The sequence below is a fragment of the Cotesia glomerata genome, linkage group LG10, assembly GCF_020080835.1.
Source record: "Cotesia glomerata isolate CgM1 linkage group LG10, MPM_Cglom_v2.3, whole genome shotgun sequence".
NCBI lineage: Eukaryota > Metazoa > Arthropoda > Insecta > Hymenoptera > Braconidae > Cotesia > Cotesia glomerata.
In genome coordinates this window covers 7,058,753-7,075,779 of record NC_058167.1, presented here as the reverse complement: position 1 = coordinate 7,075,779, position 17,027 = coordinate 7,058,753, and the positions used below count along the sequence as shown (strand labels likewise).

Below are 17,027 nucleotides of genomic sequence, written 5' to 3'. Positions count from 1 at the left end.
ATGTAATATAACGCGGGATGTTGCCGCGATTGTGTCTACAGTTTTTGACGGATCTAGACCAAATTTGTTACACATATTCTTTGGATAATAACCTTGAATGAGTTCGAAGATGAGCGAAATCCATCAATAAGTTTAGAAATGACAGCTCTTCAAAATTATCAAAATAGTGAAAATCACGTTTTCGGTGACTTCATTGATGTATAACTTTTGATTGAAAAGAGATGGCTAATTTGACTTATATAACATTGACATTTTGACCATTTTTAGTTATTTTATCAAAGTTGAGAGTTCTATTGAACCATTTTCAGGCAATGTGTAGTGCAACCGACTTATAAATGTTATTCTGTCGAGAATTCTCAACAGATCCTAATGAAATTTAGAATACAAATTCCTTAGATAATAAGCTTGCATGAGCCTTAAAATGAGCGAAATCTTTTGATTACTTCAGAAATAGTAGCTTTTCAAAATGATCAAAATAGTAAAAATTACGTTTTCGGTGACTTCATTTATGTATAACTTTTAATAGCAAAAAGATAGCTGATTTTTGATAAATTCATGTGAAAGCTCACAAAATCACTTCTAATTTGATGTATATAACGTTAACTTTTTGACAATTATTGGTTATATTTTATCGAAGTTAAGAGTTCAATTGAACCATTTTCAGGCAATGTGTATTACGATCTACTTATGTGTGTTAAAATAAATTTCATACCATGTCAAACGAAAGTTATTGAGACAACATGATAATTCATTCTATGAAATCTACCTTCCATTTCGGGTGTGGCCGAATGGCGTCTTTTTTAATTTTAGGGCCAATTTTTCAATCCGAAATAAAATTTTATCCGATGCCAATATATATCTATATTTCATGTTTATAGATATATACTGACAATAATAATTTTATCCTGGATAAAATTTTATCTCGGATTGAAAAACTGGCTCTGAATACACTGTAAATAAAATTAAAAGCAATCTTATATGAGTAATAATATCCCTAAATGATTTAGAAATTTAGAATTTTTTATTTATATGACAATTTACGTTTTATAATGCAGATGCATAAAATTAGAATATATAAATTAATAACATTTATTTTCAACTAAAAAAAAAATATAAAAGAAACTCGTATAATTTTAGAAAAAAAAATAGACAAATGAATAAAAAATAGTCTTTCCATTGAAATTAAAAATAAAATCAAATTTGAAGGTAATTGTGAAGTAAAATTCTTATCACTATACATAAATGAGTAACATAAAAATTTCAATTAGAGCTTAGGTTCCAGAGCCAAATAAAAGTTTTATCTATCTATCTATCTATATATAGATATACAGTTTGCATGCGGAGTGACGCTTCTCAATTCTTTTCAATCAGTATTTTTAATCAGGGAATTTTTGGAAATAATATTTTTAGTTTGGTGTATAATTAGCCATTATAGATGTAATTAAATTTTGTATAAAATTTATTATTGTAGATACAAAGATATAAATATTTATAGTATCTGTATAGTTATATCACGATAATCATTTTTTGGCTTAATTAATATAGTTAAATCTTATAGTCTATAAAATTTCAGTGTACAAAATATCTTCAATGCTATCATTATTCATTATTTTCATTAATAACTGCAACTGCATATTATACTACAGCAATAAAAAATGTAGAACATCATCTTGATGAATGTAAAGTATAAAATATTTTACATCAACACTGAAACTCATCTTGTGATTCATTATTGCTCATTTATTTACTCTCAACATGTTAGTTTCATAAAGTTCTACAGATCTTGTGGAATAAGCTTATATTATACCAGCTAAGTTGACACTACTTGATGCGCCATTAATTTTAAACGTCTTTGATTCGTTTCAAATGGCTTAATCACCTTCAGCTCGGAGAGACAACTTCGCTTCAGTTCAAAGCTTTTTTTTGTGTTCATATCTTGTAATTGTGATGAACAATAGTTTAAAGAAATGCACAAGAAAGAATTGAAAATAGCACAGCTATGGGAAAAATTATATACATTCCCATACGTGGATGACAAACAGATATCAACAATGAAATATCGTCTTCTTGACGATCTATCCCATCTTTAGTAGGCATTTCAACAATTACTCTATCTGATGATAAAACTGTCAATGGAAAAGTGCATGTTGTTTTATTTACACAACGGTGAACAAAATCTTCATATTGAAATGTTGGTTTATAAATATCAAATACTGCGTGAATATCATTGAATACAAAATCATTATCACTATAAAAAATATAATAATAGTATCCGTCTTCCATAACAGAATGTTTTGACTGCATATGTTTAGCGGTTTCTAAATAACTTACGTTAATACATAGATCTGATGGTTCAAATTCTTGTTGTAAAAGAACTTGACCTCCATAACAATTCAATAAACCTTCCTCAAAGCTTGATACCGAAGAATCTTCATCGTCTGTAAGATTCCTCAACGCATTACCACCGTGTTGAATGCCTTGATCAAGTAATGCTGGTGGTTTAACTGGTTCTTGATTTCTTTTTACGCGATAATGATGATGAGAACTTATTATTTTTAGACCATCATTTTCTTCGCTAGCAGTATTACTATCAAAATAATTTAAATCTTGTGACAGTTTAGATGTCTTTTGGTGATTTTGCTTATTATTTACTTTCATTTTAGTTTTATTATTCTGTTCTTTTGGCTGTTTTTTCAGCCGTTTTCGAGTATGTCTTAATTTTCGTGTTGGATTTGATTCCATCCGAGCTTTTAAAATGTTTTGAATATATTTATTTGTAATATTAGGCGGCAATTTTGGTAATGATGATGATGATGTTGATGATAAAGTGTACGTAGCTAATTCTTCAGATTCTATTTCTCGAGCATCGGATTCAAATGTTATTTTTACTTGGTCATCTGCTTCAGGCAAAAAAATTCCAGTTGTACGCGCTTTATTTTTATTATGATCTAACATTCCACATGTGCGTAATGTTTTTTCACCTTTAACAACTAGTATTGACGCGCCAGGAAACCTGTTAATTTGCAATATTACTATTTATAATTAATCTATTTGATAATTTTCTTTAAAAAATTGAAAGTAAAAAATATTATATTACCTGGAACATACACTTAAACCAACACTTGCTCCTCGTAACAAATAAAAACCCCAATATTCTAATGTATCGTCAGGTAAATTCATACTTTTTTTCAATCTTAAATGCTTACGGCTGGTCGTTATTTCAGGTCTATGGCTCATTTGAAAAGCATTGAAGGTTCCATTCATTTCTAATGTATGCGCCTGAAAAACAATAGAATTAATGTTACTTAAACAATCTTCTTGCAATAAAAAAAAATTTTTAACAATAACTTACAGAACAAAATATCGTTGATATTCCATCAGAAATTTCCAAAACATCAGATTCATTCACAAGATAAGCCACATTTGCATATAAATTATGTCTTAAATATAATGGTACAATTATAAGCAAAATTGGTAGTACAGTAGTAAGTAAGCAAAATATAATAACTCGTTTTGCTCCGTGCATTTTATTGTATTACTGAAAAAAAAAGCAACAAAAAATACTTAATACTTAAAAAATAAAAATTAATTTAAAAACTTTTTAATTGGTCCGTTGATAAGAAAGCATTTTATTATTGATGAAATAAATAATGTAATGAATAAATTAGCTGTATGCAAATCAATCTTGAAGCTCGTGATAAGCTTATTATTATCATTGTGGTAATGAAAAAATAAATTTAATAATCAACTAAATGATTAAAATACAAATAAACAAACTGATGTTTTAATTTATATTAAATGTAAATGTAATATAAAAAAAAAATATTTGTTATAAATTTAATATGATTGATCAGTTCATTTCATTATAAAAATTCATGACAATAATTTATTGAAAATGAGACTGGCGTAATTTATTTATTTAGTTGGTTACTTAAGGTTAAAAAATATTTTTTATAAATATTTAGTATAAATATGACACCTAACATTGAATTTTAATGATGGTTAAAGTAAGAAACGACGATTTCTGAAAACTTATTGATAATTTATATGTTGCAAAAAAATAAAATAAAATAGTACATCTTAAAAATTTATTAAAAATTGATATAGTTCTTCCTATTGATGTTGTAGATTAGTCGAATTATCCTTTGATTTAGACGTATTCTAAAATTTAAAAATTTAGTTAAGAACTTCACATTAATTGACATTTTCCGTAAAACATTTTTTATGACTAAGAGATTTTCTACTTCAGACATTACGCCGTGTCATATCATTGTAATCATATTGTTAATGTTGATGATTGCACTCAAATAATATGATAAGATAAGAGTTAAAATCACCCAAAGAAATTATTTAATTCAGCTTTTAAATTTTAATAATGATAATAATTAGCGTGCTTGGAATAACGTCGTTATAACAAAGAAGCGATCTTGACGACTGAACATAGCGCTTTTTTGCAAGTACAAATTTATTAACTGCGTAGCCATATTTGTTTATGACTAACGAATAAAATATTTGAACTAAAGAAAATAATAATAACTTCAGTGTACGTACAGTCCATGTTAATTTCCTCTTGTTCATAACTTTTTTTAAAATTTTGGTTCAAAATTTATGATACACTTCTTACAATTATCCTTAAGACCTATTTATTAGTTTCTACTTAATTGTTGGTAGTTAAAAATAAAGATAAATCTATAAATTGAAGGAGTTGCCACTGAAAGAATATAATTTTCTTTAAAAAAAAACGCACAAAATTTATTTATTGATAAAAAATAATAACTGCTTTATATTACATAACTTTGCATTTATAAACGATTTTATTACATAAATGTACACCTTATTACATTGACAAATTGATTTCTGTCAATTTGTCATAACTGCCATCTTCATTATTCATATTTCTTATAGAAATATTAATTTTTTCCATCTTTGACTCTCCAAAATAGTAATCTTTATATTTCTGTAAAAAATTATAATAATTGTTTAACATAAGAATAATGGACTATTTGAATGTAAAATAATTGTATATTTAGCTTTACTTTTAATATTTTTGTCGCATCAAAATTAGGAGCTTTGGAATTCTTTTTACTTTTATCTATTACACGGCTTGTATTTATTAACGTCATATGCAAATTTACTATTTCAGTATATTGAATATTCATGAGTCCTGAAATAAAGGAACAAAAATGAATTAATTTTGTTCAGAAAATTCATATGCATTAACTAAAATCCATTATACCAGCCTTCGACTTACCTTTATCAACAAAAAAGTTTTGAGTTTTATTGGCAATTTCTTGGAGTGTATCATTTTTTAACACTTTACCATAAAGTACCTTGGCTTTTTCCGTATCATCATTCATTATTTCTAGACCTTGAATTCTTATATTAATTGGTCCTTTTTCCATCAAAATAGGTCTAAAAATCAATTGAAAAGATTTAATTTTTATTTAATTTATTTTAGTGAAAACTTGATTCTAAAAGCGAAAAAAAAAAAAAAAAAAACTAAAAAGAATTTATCGAAAGTTTGATTATTTCATAAGATTAAATCAAAATTTTAGAACAAAATATTTATAATTAACAGTTCATAAAACTTACTTGATAATATTTTTAACACAAGCATCGAATGTTTCTATAGCATTTTTTTTTTCTTTGTCGTCAACTAACAATAACATTCCAATAGTTAAATGAAGTTTATTAGGACTAACAAACAACTCTTCTGAAATTCCGCTGAGCTTCAACTCAGAGTCATTGAGAATTTCGTTTTTAAATTTTATAAAATTATTGATAGTAACTTCATAATCTAATGGGATTGATACAAAATGAGTAAACGGAAGTTTTTTCCTTGAAGATTCTACTATTAAGTCGATTCTTTGACGACATGATATCACGCTTGATCGATTTTTTCCAATAATCACTAGTAAATGATAACATAATTACAAATGTAGTCAAATAAACTTATTTATAAATAAATGATTATAAGAACCAATATTATTTTCTTTAGATCCAATAGATGGAATTTTAATTGTGGTCTTTGTTTCGCTTTCTAGATTTTTTTTTGTAGATCCTGAAAACCCTACGAGAAATCGATGGAAGACTCTAAAAAATAAATATAAAATTAAGAAAATCAGATATGTAATAAGAATTTTATATTTAAAAATTTAATATCTTACTGAGGAATAGTAGCATCATGTTGACATCTTCCGTCTTTCAGAGTTTTAATAACTATATTACAGTCACTATTATTAACTTCTTGATTAATATCATCTTCCATTTGATCGTAATCTTCCTCATACGGTGCATTAATTTGTTTTGTTGACCAAACAGTATTATCTGGAAATCGATAACAGCGGTCTTCAACCCATATCAATTTTGGTTTCAAGACATCCATTTTATTACTAGACTAGATAAAATCTATCTAGCTAATTGTCTTATGTTTATACAAGTTACTTTTGTTGATTTGAATTTTTCCGCCAGTTCAACGCGATTGCGCATTAGGAAGCTAATGGCGAATTTATTTTATTTTCTATTTTTACGATAAAAAAGTACTATCTTATTGAATTAAATGTGTAAATTTTAATAATTAACCAACTTAACGTCAGAAATAATCATATTAAAAAATTGCAATTTTTTTTTACGACAAGTTATACAATAACAAAGAGAAATAAATTTAATATGTCACTTGATAGTTTTGCATCTGACTGGTATTGAAAATTGAACAGACTGAAGCGACTAAAGTGAGTGCATGGTACACACAAAAGGCTTAAATACATATAACATATTTAGGCTTGAATAAGTATGTATAGTATAGGTATATTTGTAAGTGCTAGAGAGTGCTAGAGCAGCCAAGTCTCGGAAGAATGTTGTGTGTTTGAAACCGTCTTTATCTTGTAAAGTTATTTTATACGATGGCGTCTAAGGCTCATGTTAATAATACAGTAAATGAACGTCGCTTACGACCAATTTATGGTAAATATTTAATTATAATTTTATAATTCAGTCATATAAAATAATACTAAATTATTATTTTGATTTATTTTACCGGCGAAAAGGTTATGTAATGTAGTCACCACAATTCGATATTTAAAAAAAAAATTTTTATTTTTATAGACTGGCTAGACAATGGAAATAACAAAAAAGCACTCCAAGAGGCGGATAAAGTACTCAAAAAACAACCCGATAATCAGTGTGCGAGAGTATTAAAAGCTTTAGCTTTATTACGATTAGGGAAAGAAGATAAATGTCAGGATATTATGGATAAAGTACGTTCGGAAGTACCATGTGACGATTCAACGCTTCAAGCAATGAGCATTTGTTACAAGGAAATTCATCAACGTATATATAATTTTTTTTCTTATGTTTTTCTTATTACTATTTTAAACAAAAGTAACTTATTAAATAATGGTTAAATTTTTTAGCTGACAAAATACGAGAAGTTTATGAAGCAGCAGCTAAAGCCGATCCAAATAATGAGGATTTATTGACACATTTGTTCATGTCATATGTACGATTGGGTGATTTTAAAAAGCAACAGCAAACAGCACTCGCTTTGTACAAACTAAAACCAAAAAATCCCTACTATTTTTGGGCTGTTATGAGTGTTGTTATGCAAGCCATACAAGCTGAGGATGCCTTAGCCAAAAATATTATATTACCTCTTGCTGAGAGAATGGTAAAGTCTATTTAATGCTTCTATAATTTTTAAATTTACTCAATATGAGCAAGATTTTTAATTTAAATTACGTTTCTTGGTAAAAAAGAGGCAAAAAAATCTTGAAAATGTATTAGAGCTTAAAAAAATTAGAGAACTTTCCTAATTTTTTTAAATTAAAATTAAAATGTTTTTCCATAATTCACTTGAATTGTAAAAATGATTAAACTAAACTAAAACAGTTAAATTAACTTTCAAATAAATGAAAATTTTTAACTAAACGAATTTCACTAATTGCCAGTCAAAGGCTGATAAAGTGTTCAGTGTTGATTATTTATAAAAATTCTTACAATGTAAGAGCAATTCATTATGTTAAAAATGACTTGTAATTATTACAAAGCTTGTGATTTTTCAAATCTAAATTCATGAGTAGTAGTAGCATTAAAGGTACACTGAAAAACAAAATTATTGACTAGAGGGTAAATTTTGTTGGTTCAAGAAAATATGAAGGAAGATTGAAAAATTTCTTAAATGAAGTCAAAGTTTCTTGAGCCAGGAGAATTTCTTCTTGCTCCAAAATGACTTTTGTCTTCCTTAAAATTTTCTTGGAGCAAGAAGTTTTTTTTCTGTGTAGTAATTAATAATCATAGTAAGATAATTTAATTGTTTTATTAGTACTTAATGGTAAAATAGTATTTACATTTTGTATGTAAATGAAACTAATTTCAATTGATTTAATTTGAAAAATAGGTGTTAAAATTAGTCAATGAAGGAAAATTAGAAGCAGAGCAAGAAGTTCAGTTGTATATTATGATATTGGAACTTCAAGGAAAAAATGAACAAATTTTAGATGTTTTATCTGGACCATTAGCTGCTCGACTTTCAGGAGTGCCACAGCGTAAAGCTGCTCTTCTTCTACAATTACAACGATACGAAGAAGCTACAATAGCTTTTAAGGAATTAATAAACGAAGAGTAATTATTTATCTATTTATTTAATCGTAATGTAATAAAAAAAATCTAACAAAGCTATTATTTTTACAGTAATGATAATTGGTCTCATTATCTAAGTTATTTAACTGCCGCACTAGAGCATCAACAGCCCAGTGAGTGCTTAGAATTTTTGGATAGCATAGCAGAAACTTGTGGAAAAAAAGCTCGAGCTCCACATTTAGCTCGGTTTGAATTATTAAAACGCGTTGGTTCCAGTAATGTTGCTTTACGGGCTATTATGGAACCGGTAAAATTGATGCGATTGTACTTTGAGCAATTTGGTAACAAAGGCTGTACAGTTGGTGATTTGAGATTATATTTAAATTTATTAAATTTTGAAGAACAAACACAACTGCTTGAAAGTGTAAGTTAAAAAAATATTTGTTATAGTATTATTTATTTATAAATTTTCTTATCTTATTGATATTAATAACTATATTCTGAAATATTTGTATTTGACACTCAATGATTACTTATAAATGATGTTTAGATGAACGAAGACATTGGAATAGCTGAGGACGCAGCACCTACAAAGACAGATCAAATGCTACGGCATATTCATTTGGAACAATTACGTCGTGCATGTGGTATGCACCATTCACCTATTTTGGATATAGAAAAACGTCAAAAACTAGTTGATCGTTTACGTGATCTTTACGAAAAGGGAAATGAATTATGTATAAACGAAGAAAGATTGCCAACTGATTTTGCTCCATTTGATTCTTATGCTCTTCTTGCTGCACATTTACTGATACAAATGTGGTATGAGTCGTACGAAGCTTCGCATCTTTACCAGTAAATATTTGCAAATCTTGAGTAATTTTATTATTTTTATCCATAAATAATAAAAATTGAAATTATTTCAGAGCAATGGCGTTATTAGAGCGAGCTTTATCAATAAGTGTAGCGAATTTCCATTTGAAAATAGTTTTAATACGAGTTTATCTAGAAGCTGGTTTAATAGGTGCAGCAGATCATGTTTTTTCCTTATTAGATGCAAAACAGATTCAATTAGTCTCTTTGAGCTATTTGTATGTTCCACTTTTGGCTCCACTTGGGCACTTATCTAGTGCTTCAAATGCTCTTGATCAAGCTGTTAAATTTTTCGTGGCTAATTACAAGCATGTAAGTATTTATATAGATTGTTACTGTTTATTTTTCATTTTTTTAATATTAATATGAAGTTAATAAAATTCTTATACATTTTTAGAGTGCAGATCGTCTAACTTTCGCTTATAAGTATGGAAGTTTTGCAAAAATTCAAGAATTTGTTGATTTAAGAGAACGACTTGACAATTCTTTGCATTTTGCTACATCAACTGTTGACAAAATGTTGCTGGAACTGAGCTGGTGTGATAGCGCGAAGTCGTTGTCCAGAGCGTTAGTTTCAATGAGAGTGCTACCTGACGAAGATTCAATACGATGGGAATTATTGCGCGATAACAGAGATCTTGAAGTTGTTGTTGGTTGGGAACCATCGACTGATGATAAAGACCCTCGAAAGCATGAAGAAACACGTGCCTGTATGCTTCAATTACTTGCCGCTCGTAATCTTATTTTAAGAATAATTGCTGCTACTGCTGAAGAACAAGATTGTTCGTTACTTTTGGCAAAGTTATCACATGAACTTGAAACTTTAAACAATGAACGCATACCAAAGTGTCTTGAAAAATTTATGACTGCAGATAGACGTGTTAGAGTTGAGAGTATATTAGTGCCAATAGATGCAGTCGAACGTTTGCGTGAATCATATGATTCTCAACAATTAATGGTTATTGCCCGACTCGCCGATTCGTTTTCTCAATTTTCCCGACCAAATTCTCAATGTATTGAAATTATTCGAAATGCTCACTGTTTGAAAACTTTACCTATACCAACTACTGATGAGCCTGTGTCTTATAAAGATTTTCTACTTCGTGCAGCTACTTGTGGCGAAACTCTTTCATTTCTTGGTATAATGTGTGCTTCTTATATAAATCAAGCTCACCCTCAAATTAATAATAAAAAAAATCGGAAAAAAACTAATAAAGAAGTCGAATCATCATTTACTGCTGATGACATTGAGGTAAGGGTTTAATTTTTGCTATTAAATTTTTTAATTAAAAAAGAAAAAGAACAAACTTCAACATAAATTATGTTACATTTTCAGTGCTGGACAGAAATTAGTGATTTATTCATGAAAAGGACAGAAAAATTAGAAAATGTCTTGTCTGAGTTTGAAAAACGTTCAGTGAATACAGGACTTGATACAGAGGAAAAAGCAGCTGCAATAGTTGCAGAACGTGTTCAAGAAAGTATTCATCGAAGTTGTTGGATGCTCAGATCACGGCTTCAACTTACCACAAAATTATTAAATAATTTCCGTAGTTGAAAAATCAAAATTTTCAATGTACAAACTCTCAAGTCAGCCTTAAAAACGATTACTATCATCAATCATTGTTCTGTAATAACTTCAAGACGTGTACATACTATACGCTTAGAAAATAATTTTGTGCTCGTAAAACGATAAAATAATCATGTTTTTCATTATAGAAATATTAAATTCTGTATTTTACGATCTTTAATTGACAATTTTTTTTTATTTTTTATTCAATCACTGCCATACGTTAAATCATTTTATTTACTCGTACGTAAAAATATAAATAAATTTGATTCCAGTAATTAAATGTTTTTACTTTTAATTAAATTAAAACTAAACAGTTTATAAAACGAAAAAAGGACAAATTGTGTATTATTTACAAAAATAAAAAAAAAATTATTCTCAATTTTTCATTAATTTAACATTAAATAACATCTTAATTGATATGATACTACTTTACCCACTTCTTTTAGTGAATAAACAATAGCCAAATATTTATTAATTATGAATAGCATAAACATCAATTGATTGTGCATTAATATCAATTTTAGTTGAATAAATAAAAAAATAACTATTCATAGTTGATCTTGATGATTTGTGGGTACGATTTCTTTCAATTCTTCATATTTTTTGCGTCGATAATCTGCAATCGCCTGTTCCAACGCTTTTTTAAGAGCAAGCTAATAATAGTAAATTTATGAATAAATATTATAAAACTAAAAAATTATTAAATTTTTCAAATAATAAAATTTCAATTAACCTGGCACATTTGTAATCGGGACATTCCTTGCGCTCTTGATTTATTGATTACGTCATTCCTTGGAAAATTTTTAACTTCAGCTCGTTCATTGCGTTTATTTAATTTCCCCGAAGTTTTACGACAAACTTTACTCAAAAGATCTGCACGACTCCGATTAAAATTATCGTGCAAAAATTCATGAATATCAGGATTACGTGAATTACATGATGGATCACGATTATGTGATGTCACTTTTCGAAAGCCGTAAAGGTTTAATTGACGTATAAAGCTCGAGATATTATTAGTTTTGAAAATTGATTGCGGTGGGCTCAAATATTCTTCATGAAACTTTTTATAATCTAATAAAATTGTCGTACCATTTAAACTCCATCGTATTGAACCCGTTTGACATTCGTTTATTATCTTCCATAACTTTTGCGGAAATCTTGTTGACAACAAAATATTATATTCGTACATTTATGATTTTTTTCTTCCTTTCACTAAATCACCAATAAATTATTTGACAAGTCAAATAACGATATAATGTCTGTTTATTTTATACGATCGTCATTTAAGATCACACTGTTATTCTTTTTATAAAATATAAACAAAAAACAATTGACAGTTAGGCACATGTAAAAAAAAAAAAATAAAAAAAAAAAACAATAACTCTGTTAGAATCTTAGCAAGGATTAAAGGAAGTACTCAATTTGATTTTACAAATTATTTATGAAATAATTTTTAATACAAAACATAAATAATACCATTATTAAATTATTTACAATTTTTTTTTTTTTTTGACATTAATACTATATTGTAAGTGTTTCTATATGATAAAATAAAATTTACAAATTAATAACCTGATAAAACTATGAAATGAACGATAAGAGTTAAATGACAGATTATGGGTTGATATAAAATCATATAGGATAAACAGAAGCAAGTGGTTGCAGGTATTCTCGGGGTGTTGTTGGAGCTGGAACAAGATATCCTTCAGAGTCAAGAATATTGGGTGATTTTACTGTTATTGGTCCCCGTGGTGGCCGAGGTAAACTATCTTTTTCATTGATTTTTTCAAAAGTTTGATGAGCTTTTTTAAATTTTTCAAGAATCTCCGAAAAGCGAGGACGATCACGTGGGTCTATTTTCCAACATTGTTTCATTATCTCGATAACAAATTCTGGACACTCCTCTGGTGGAGTAAGCATTATTCCTTGGTGAATAATTTTCAGTACTTCCTCGTTATTATATCCATAATACGGCTGCTTTCCGTAAGAATATACTTCCCATAAAACCACCCCAAAACTCCATACATCACTTTCTAGAGTAAATCGTCCGAATATTACACTTTCTGGTGACATCCATCGAACCGGAAGCATTCTTGATCCTCCAATCTACAATTAAAAAAAAAACAAACAATAACAATAACAATAATAAAAATGATAATAATAATTAATATATAAAGTAATAATTTTTATTATTAATTACTTTGTAATAATCGCATGTATAAACATCACGTGACATTCCAAAGTCCGATATTTTAACAATTAAATCCTTTCCAACGAGACAATTACGACACGCCAAATCACGATGAACAAATCTTTGAGCGGACAAATAAGCCATACCAGAAGCAATTTGTATTGATATTTGATGTAAGTCTTTCTAAAATAATAATTCAAAAAATATATATTCATATCATGAACAGTTGAATAGAGTTATAATAAGAGTAATTAAAAATTAAAAGGAAATTTAAATACAAAGATAAAATGTTAAAAAGTTAAACCTTGGTCAATGGCTCGAGTCCGGGTGTAGAACTTCTTAATTGCCGTGAGTTTGCTCTTAAAACTTCTGCGAGGTCACCGTGAGGCATATACTCAAAAACCATCCAAGGGTTGTTACTCGAGTCTCTTAGGACTACTCCTATTAAGGACAAAATATTTTCATGACGAAACGTCGACATTATTTCAACTTCCCTCATGAAGTCTTCTTCAGCTTCTCGAGATGCTGACTCTTTTAAAACCTTCACAGCAATTACTTTCTTATTATCACCATGACAAAGTTCACCTGCGTAATTATTAATTTCTGTACTTCATTTAACGGATTAAATTTATTTTTTTCTTCAACTTTAATTAAAAATAAAGCTTAAAAATTTCACAATTTTTTTTTTTAATTCCAAAATTTTTTTAAATACTTCAAACATTTCCAGTAATTTAAAAATTTTTTAGAAAATTTAAAAAAACGAAAAAACTATATATTATTTTGTGTTGATAATTTTTAATGAACAGTAATTATTTTATTAAATAATTTACCTTTAAAAACTTTACCAAAACAGCCTTGTCCAATTTCATAGAAGAAAATAACATCTTCACGACGTAAAATCGGTACTTCCGGCGGTGCACAATTAAAGTATTGAGGATTTGGCGTGTATTTATTTGCCAAAAGAATACTTTTCTTTAAATTCATCGGCGACAACTAGAAAAATTCAAGAGATTACTGAATCAACATTTAATTAATTATAATAAATAATTTAAAAATCTGATCAACTTACGTCTAGTGTAGTACGATTAATTTTTTTATTATAGCATTTCTTTCTACAAATGAAAATAAATATGCCAAGTATCGCTACTGCAATAATAGAAGCTATTGTTGCACCAATAACTTCCGGTATTTTGTTTGGACTCCTTCCATTGACCTAATCATTAATTCAATTATTTTCATTTATAATTATAATTGTAAAAAATAATATATAAAAGTAGTTTATGCAAATTTTCTTAAGGATTATTGTGTTATTATTATTAAATTGAAGATTGAAGCAATACCTGTTCAGCTTCTGAAAGAGTGATTGTGCTGTTGGTTGCATTGCTTGTTGGTAGAAAAATATTACTAATAGGTTTTGGAATGGAGAAAGCTGAAAAAAGGTAAAATTAAATCTGTAATTAATAATATCAGGTCTAATTTTCTTGAATTATTTAATAAAAAGTAAGACATGATTATTTTAGTCTTTTAAAGTAAAATTAAACAATAATTAGATGAAATAAAGTTAAGTCGTAATATAAGTTAATGATTAACTGTTGGAAGTATGATATTTATTTAAAGAACTTTAAGTCATTAGTTACTGTGAATAGTTTATTTTGTTTGTGTATATTTGTATGTAAAAAAAATCAGAAAAATTAATTTAAAAAACATTTTAATCAAGTAAATCAGATAAAATTGAAAAATAATTATTATTGCTTTGAATATATCAATTTATGAAAAATGTGTATTTACAGATGTAAAATTGGTGTTTAAAGTTTGCCTGTACTTAATAAATAAAATAAAATGAAGTAAAATTTGCTTTTAACTCTGGAAGATTAAAAAGATTTAACTCACCAGTCAAACGCTTTGGACATTTAAGATCATCAGTAGGTGGTGATAAATCATGCGGACAAACGCATTTGGATGTATTATTGGGGAAGGTTCGACAAGCAGCCTCTTTACCACAAATAGGTCCTTTTCCATGGCAATTAGTCAACCTAGATTCACGACGGTCTTCAGAATCAGTATAAGTTTCTTGTAATCTATCCGAGGATTCACTGGGTGTTCTAGTATGGTTTGAATCAACAAAGCCTGGAATACATTTAGCATAAGTTATTTAAAGCTAAATAGTAAATAGGTATCAGGATGTATAAGATTGGTCGCTGAATAAAAGGGTTTAGAGCGGGTATGTTTGGATAATCGTGGTACTAGAAGCAGCTTAAGGGGATAAAGACAGTGACGGCATTCATGTACTCGAGTTGCGGGCAGCGTAACGGGTCAGAGCGTTATCTCCACGGTCAGCGGAGTTGGACAACGACTCTTGCTCATTTAAAACCAACGAACCTCCCAGCAGCTACCAGCTACCAGCTACCAGCTAACAAACCTATAAGTTCCTTCCATTCTATAATACCGGCATGAAATCTCTCATCATCGTTTTTATCGTCAATCTTTCTGTCTAAAGATATCTCTTTCTTCATTACTCTCAGGTTTTTCCTCTTCCTTTATCTCTCTTTATTTTTCGATCCGTCTTGTCAGTCTTTTCTTATATTATATTACTTTATATATATATATATATATATATATATATATATATATATATATATATATATATATATATACATATATGTACTAGCATATATGTACTAGCATATAGCACAATGTGAGATGTGTCCTTAGTGTGTTATGACACACCAAGACACTTATTTTCAAAGCAACTCAAAGCTTCCGTACCATTTTATGTCAAACACTTAACCGGGGAAGAATCGTCTTTTATTTCTTCGCGATAATGATATTATTATTCTAGGTACTAAAAAATATAAAAAACAATTTAGGAGATTTATGTCGTTCCACTAAATTTATTTTATCGAATAAGAAAAAAAGTTTCATACCGAGAAATAAAAAACGAAAAAAAAAGGAAGCCTTTTTTTTTATATTTTAGTATAAACGTTAATTTTATGGGATCTTTATGAAGGGTACTGCCGTTACATATAACTTTTTTTTTATTTTCATTCAACTTCTATTGATACAAAAATCGTAAATATAGATTACTGACTAAAGAACTTCACAAATTATATATGTATTACGGAGGTTATCAAAGTCATGAAAGATTAAGATTAGGTATATGTATAAATACAGATAGAATATTCTACTATTCACCAGATAAAATTTGTTCGTTATTAAAATCTAATACTCAACCATAAATCTAGTATGAGCTTATCAGATTTTCTTCCTGGTCACGTATATTGTTTAATCGATACCTTAATAAGTAGGTTTATGGGCTTTTTTTTGTTGCTATTTTGTCATTAATATTTTTAAAATTTAATCTTTCTAATGTTTATACGTATATTTATACAATTCATTAAGAGTAATTATAAATTAATTCAAATTACCAGAGTTTCTTGAGACAGAATCTCGTCCTAGATTTATCATTTCACGACTCATAATTGGAACTTAAAACATTTTTTAAATTCTATCTCTTGGAGATTTAACTATAAACTTCAGAGCGTTTTTTTAGATGAAAAATTTTAAACTTTCATATTTTCGTTGATTAAAAATTTCAATTAAATAAAAAAATGTTTGAATGTATATTGAGTACATTTCATATTTTTAATAAATTAATTTTAAACACAAATTAATCGACTCATAAACATAATTATACTTTTAATGTATTAATTGGTATCACTATAATTATTATTATAATTTGATAAAAAATATTTATCATTTAAACTTTCATTAAGTGCAATTTATTGTAATTAGTATTAATCACTTCTTGGAATT

At 27.8% G+C, this 17,027-nt stretch overlaps 5 protein-coding genes across 14 annotated transcripts; 1 reads left to right on the top strand and 4 right to left on the bottom strand.

Moving 5' to 3' along the window:
- Window positions 1–1,441: 1,441 nt before the first annotated feature.
- LOC123272400 lies at window positions 1,442–4,873 on the bottom strand. Of its 6 annotated transcripts, none has more exons than XM_044739138.1 (5): window positions 4,245–4,545; window positions 3,985–4,161; window positions 3,353–3,538; window positions 3,098–3,279; window positions 1,442–3,013 (listed from the first exon to the last, which is right to left on the bottom strand). In XM_044739138.1, the coding sequence occupies exons 3-5, from the start codon at window positions 3,524–3,526 to the stop codon at window positions 1,960–1,962; spliced, it is 1,410 nt and encodes a 469-aa protein (XP_044595073.1). In that variant the 5' UTR covers window positions 3,527–3,538; window positions 3,985–4,161; window positions 4,245–4,545; the 3' UTR covers window positions 1,442–1,959. The 6 variants fall into 6 exon arrangements, with proteins under 6 accessions (XP_044595073.1, XP_044595074.1, XP_044595070.1 ...); XM_044739140.1 differs by lacking the exons at window positions 3,985–4,161; window positions 4,245–4,545 and adding an exon at window positions 4,552–4,711 and having other exon boundaries at window positions 2,102–2,248; window positions 2,332–3,013; XM_044739139.1 differs by lacking the exons at window positions 3,985–4,161; window positions 4,245–4,545 and adding an exon at window positions 4,834–4,873.
- LOC123272401 (activating signal cointegrator 1 complex subunit 1) lies at window positions 4,726–6,738 on the bottom strand. Of its 4 annotated transcripts, none has more exons than XM_044739141.1 (7): window positions 6,677–6,738; window positions 6,168–6,366; window positions 5,981–6,093; window positions 5,593–5,911; window positions 5,252–5,412; window positions 5,037–5,164; window positions 4,726–4,957 (listed from the first exon to the last, which is right to left on the bottom strand). In XM_044739141.1, the coding sequence occupies exons 2-7, from the start codon at window positions 6,266–6,268 to the stop codon at window positions 4,838–4,840; spliced, it is 942 nt and encodes a 313-aa protein (XP_044595076.1). In that variant the 5' UTR covers window positions 6,269–6,366; window positions 6,677–6,738; the 3' UTR covers window positions 4,726–4,837. The 4 variants fall into 4 exon arrangements, with proteins under 4 accessions (XP_044595076.1, XP_044595077.1, XP_044595078.1 ...); XM_044739142.1 differs by having other exon boundaries at window positions 6,168–6,348; window positions 6,677–6,736; XM_044739143.1 differs by lacking the exon at window positions 6,677–6,738 and adding an exon at window positions 6,438–6,575 and having other exon boundaries at window positions 6,168–6,348.
- LOC123272399 (N-alpha-acetyltransferase 25, NatB auxiliary subunit) lies at window positions 6,739–11,201 on the top strand. The gene is made up of 9 exons (XM_044739134.1): window positions 6,739–6,963; window positions 7,105–7,329; window positions 7,413–7,666; window positions 8,396–8,619; window positions 8,689–9,001; window positions 9,128–9,432; window positions 9,504–9,762; window positions 9,848–10,702; window positions 10,787–11,201. Exons 1-9 carry the CDS (start codon window positions 6,903–6,905, stop codon window positions 11,006–11,008), a joined length of 2,718 nt encoding a protein of 905 aa, XP_044595069.1. The 5' UTR covers window positions 6,739–6,902; the 3' UTR covers window positions 11,009–11,201.
- A 260-nt stretch (window positions 11,202–11,461) lies between these two features.
- On the bottom strand, window positions 11,462–12,372 carry LOC123272747 (heat shock factor protein 5-like). Its single transcript, XM_044739736.1, has 2 exons — window positions 11,757–12,372; window positions 11,462–11,676 (listed from the first exon to the last, which is right to left on the bottom strand). Exons 1-2 carry the CDS (start codon window positions 12,210–12,212, stop codon window positions 11,572–11,574), a joined length of 561 nt encoding a protein of 186 aa, XP_044595671.1. The 5' UTR covers window positions 12,213–12,372; the 3' UTR covers window positions 11,462–11,571.
- Window positions 12,373–12,509: 137 nt separating this feature from the next.
- Window positions 12,510–16,815, bottom strand: LOC123272790 (tyrosine-protein kinase transmembrane receptor Ror-like). Of its 2 annotated transcripts, none has more exons than XM_044739786.1 (8): window positions 16,640–16,815; window positions 15,105–15,341; window positions 14,555–14,643; window positions 14,284–14,427; window positions 14,045–14,207; window positions 13,519–13,799; window positions 13,224–13,397; window positions 12,510–13,129 (listed from the first exon to the last, which is right to left on the bottom strand). In XM_044739786.1, exons 1-8 carry the CDS (start codon window positions 16,689–16,691, stop codon window positions 12,656–12,658), a joined length of 1,614 nt encoding a protein of 537 aa, XP_044595721.1. In that variant the 5' UTR covers window positions 16,692–16,815; the 3' UTR covers window positions 12,510–12,655. The 2 variants fall into 2 exon arrangements, with proteins under 2 accessions (XP_044595721.1, XP_044595723.1); XM_044739788.1 differs by having other exon boundaries at window positions 14,045–14,186.
- Window positions 16,816–17,027: the final 212 nt, after the last annotated feature.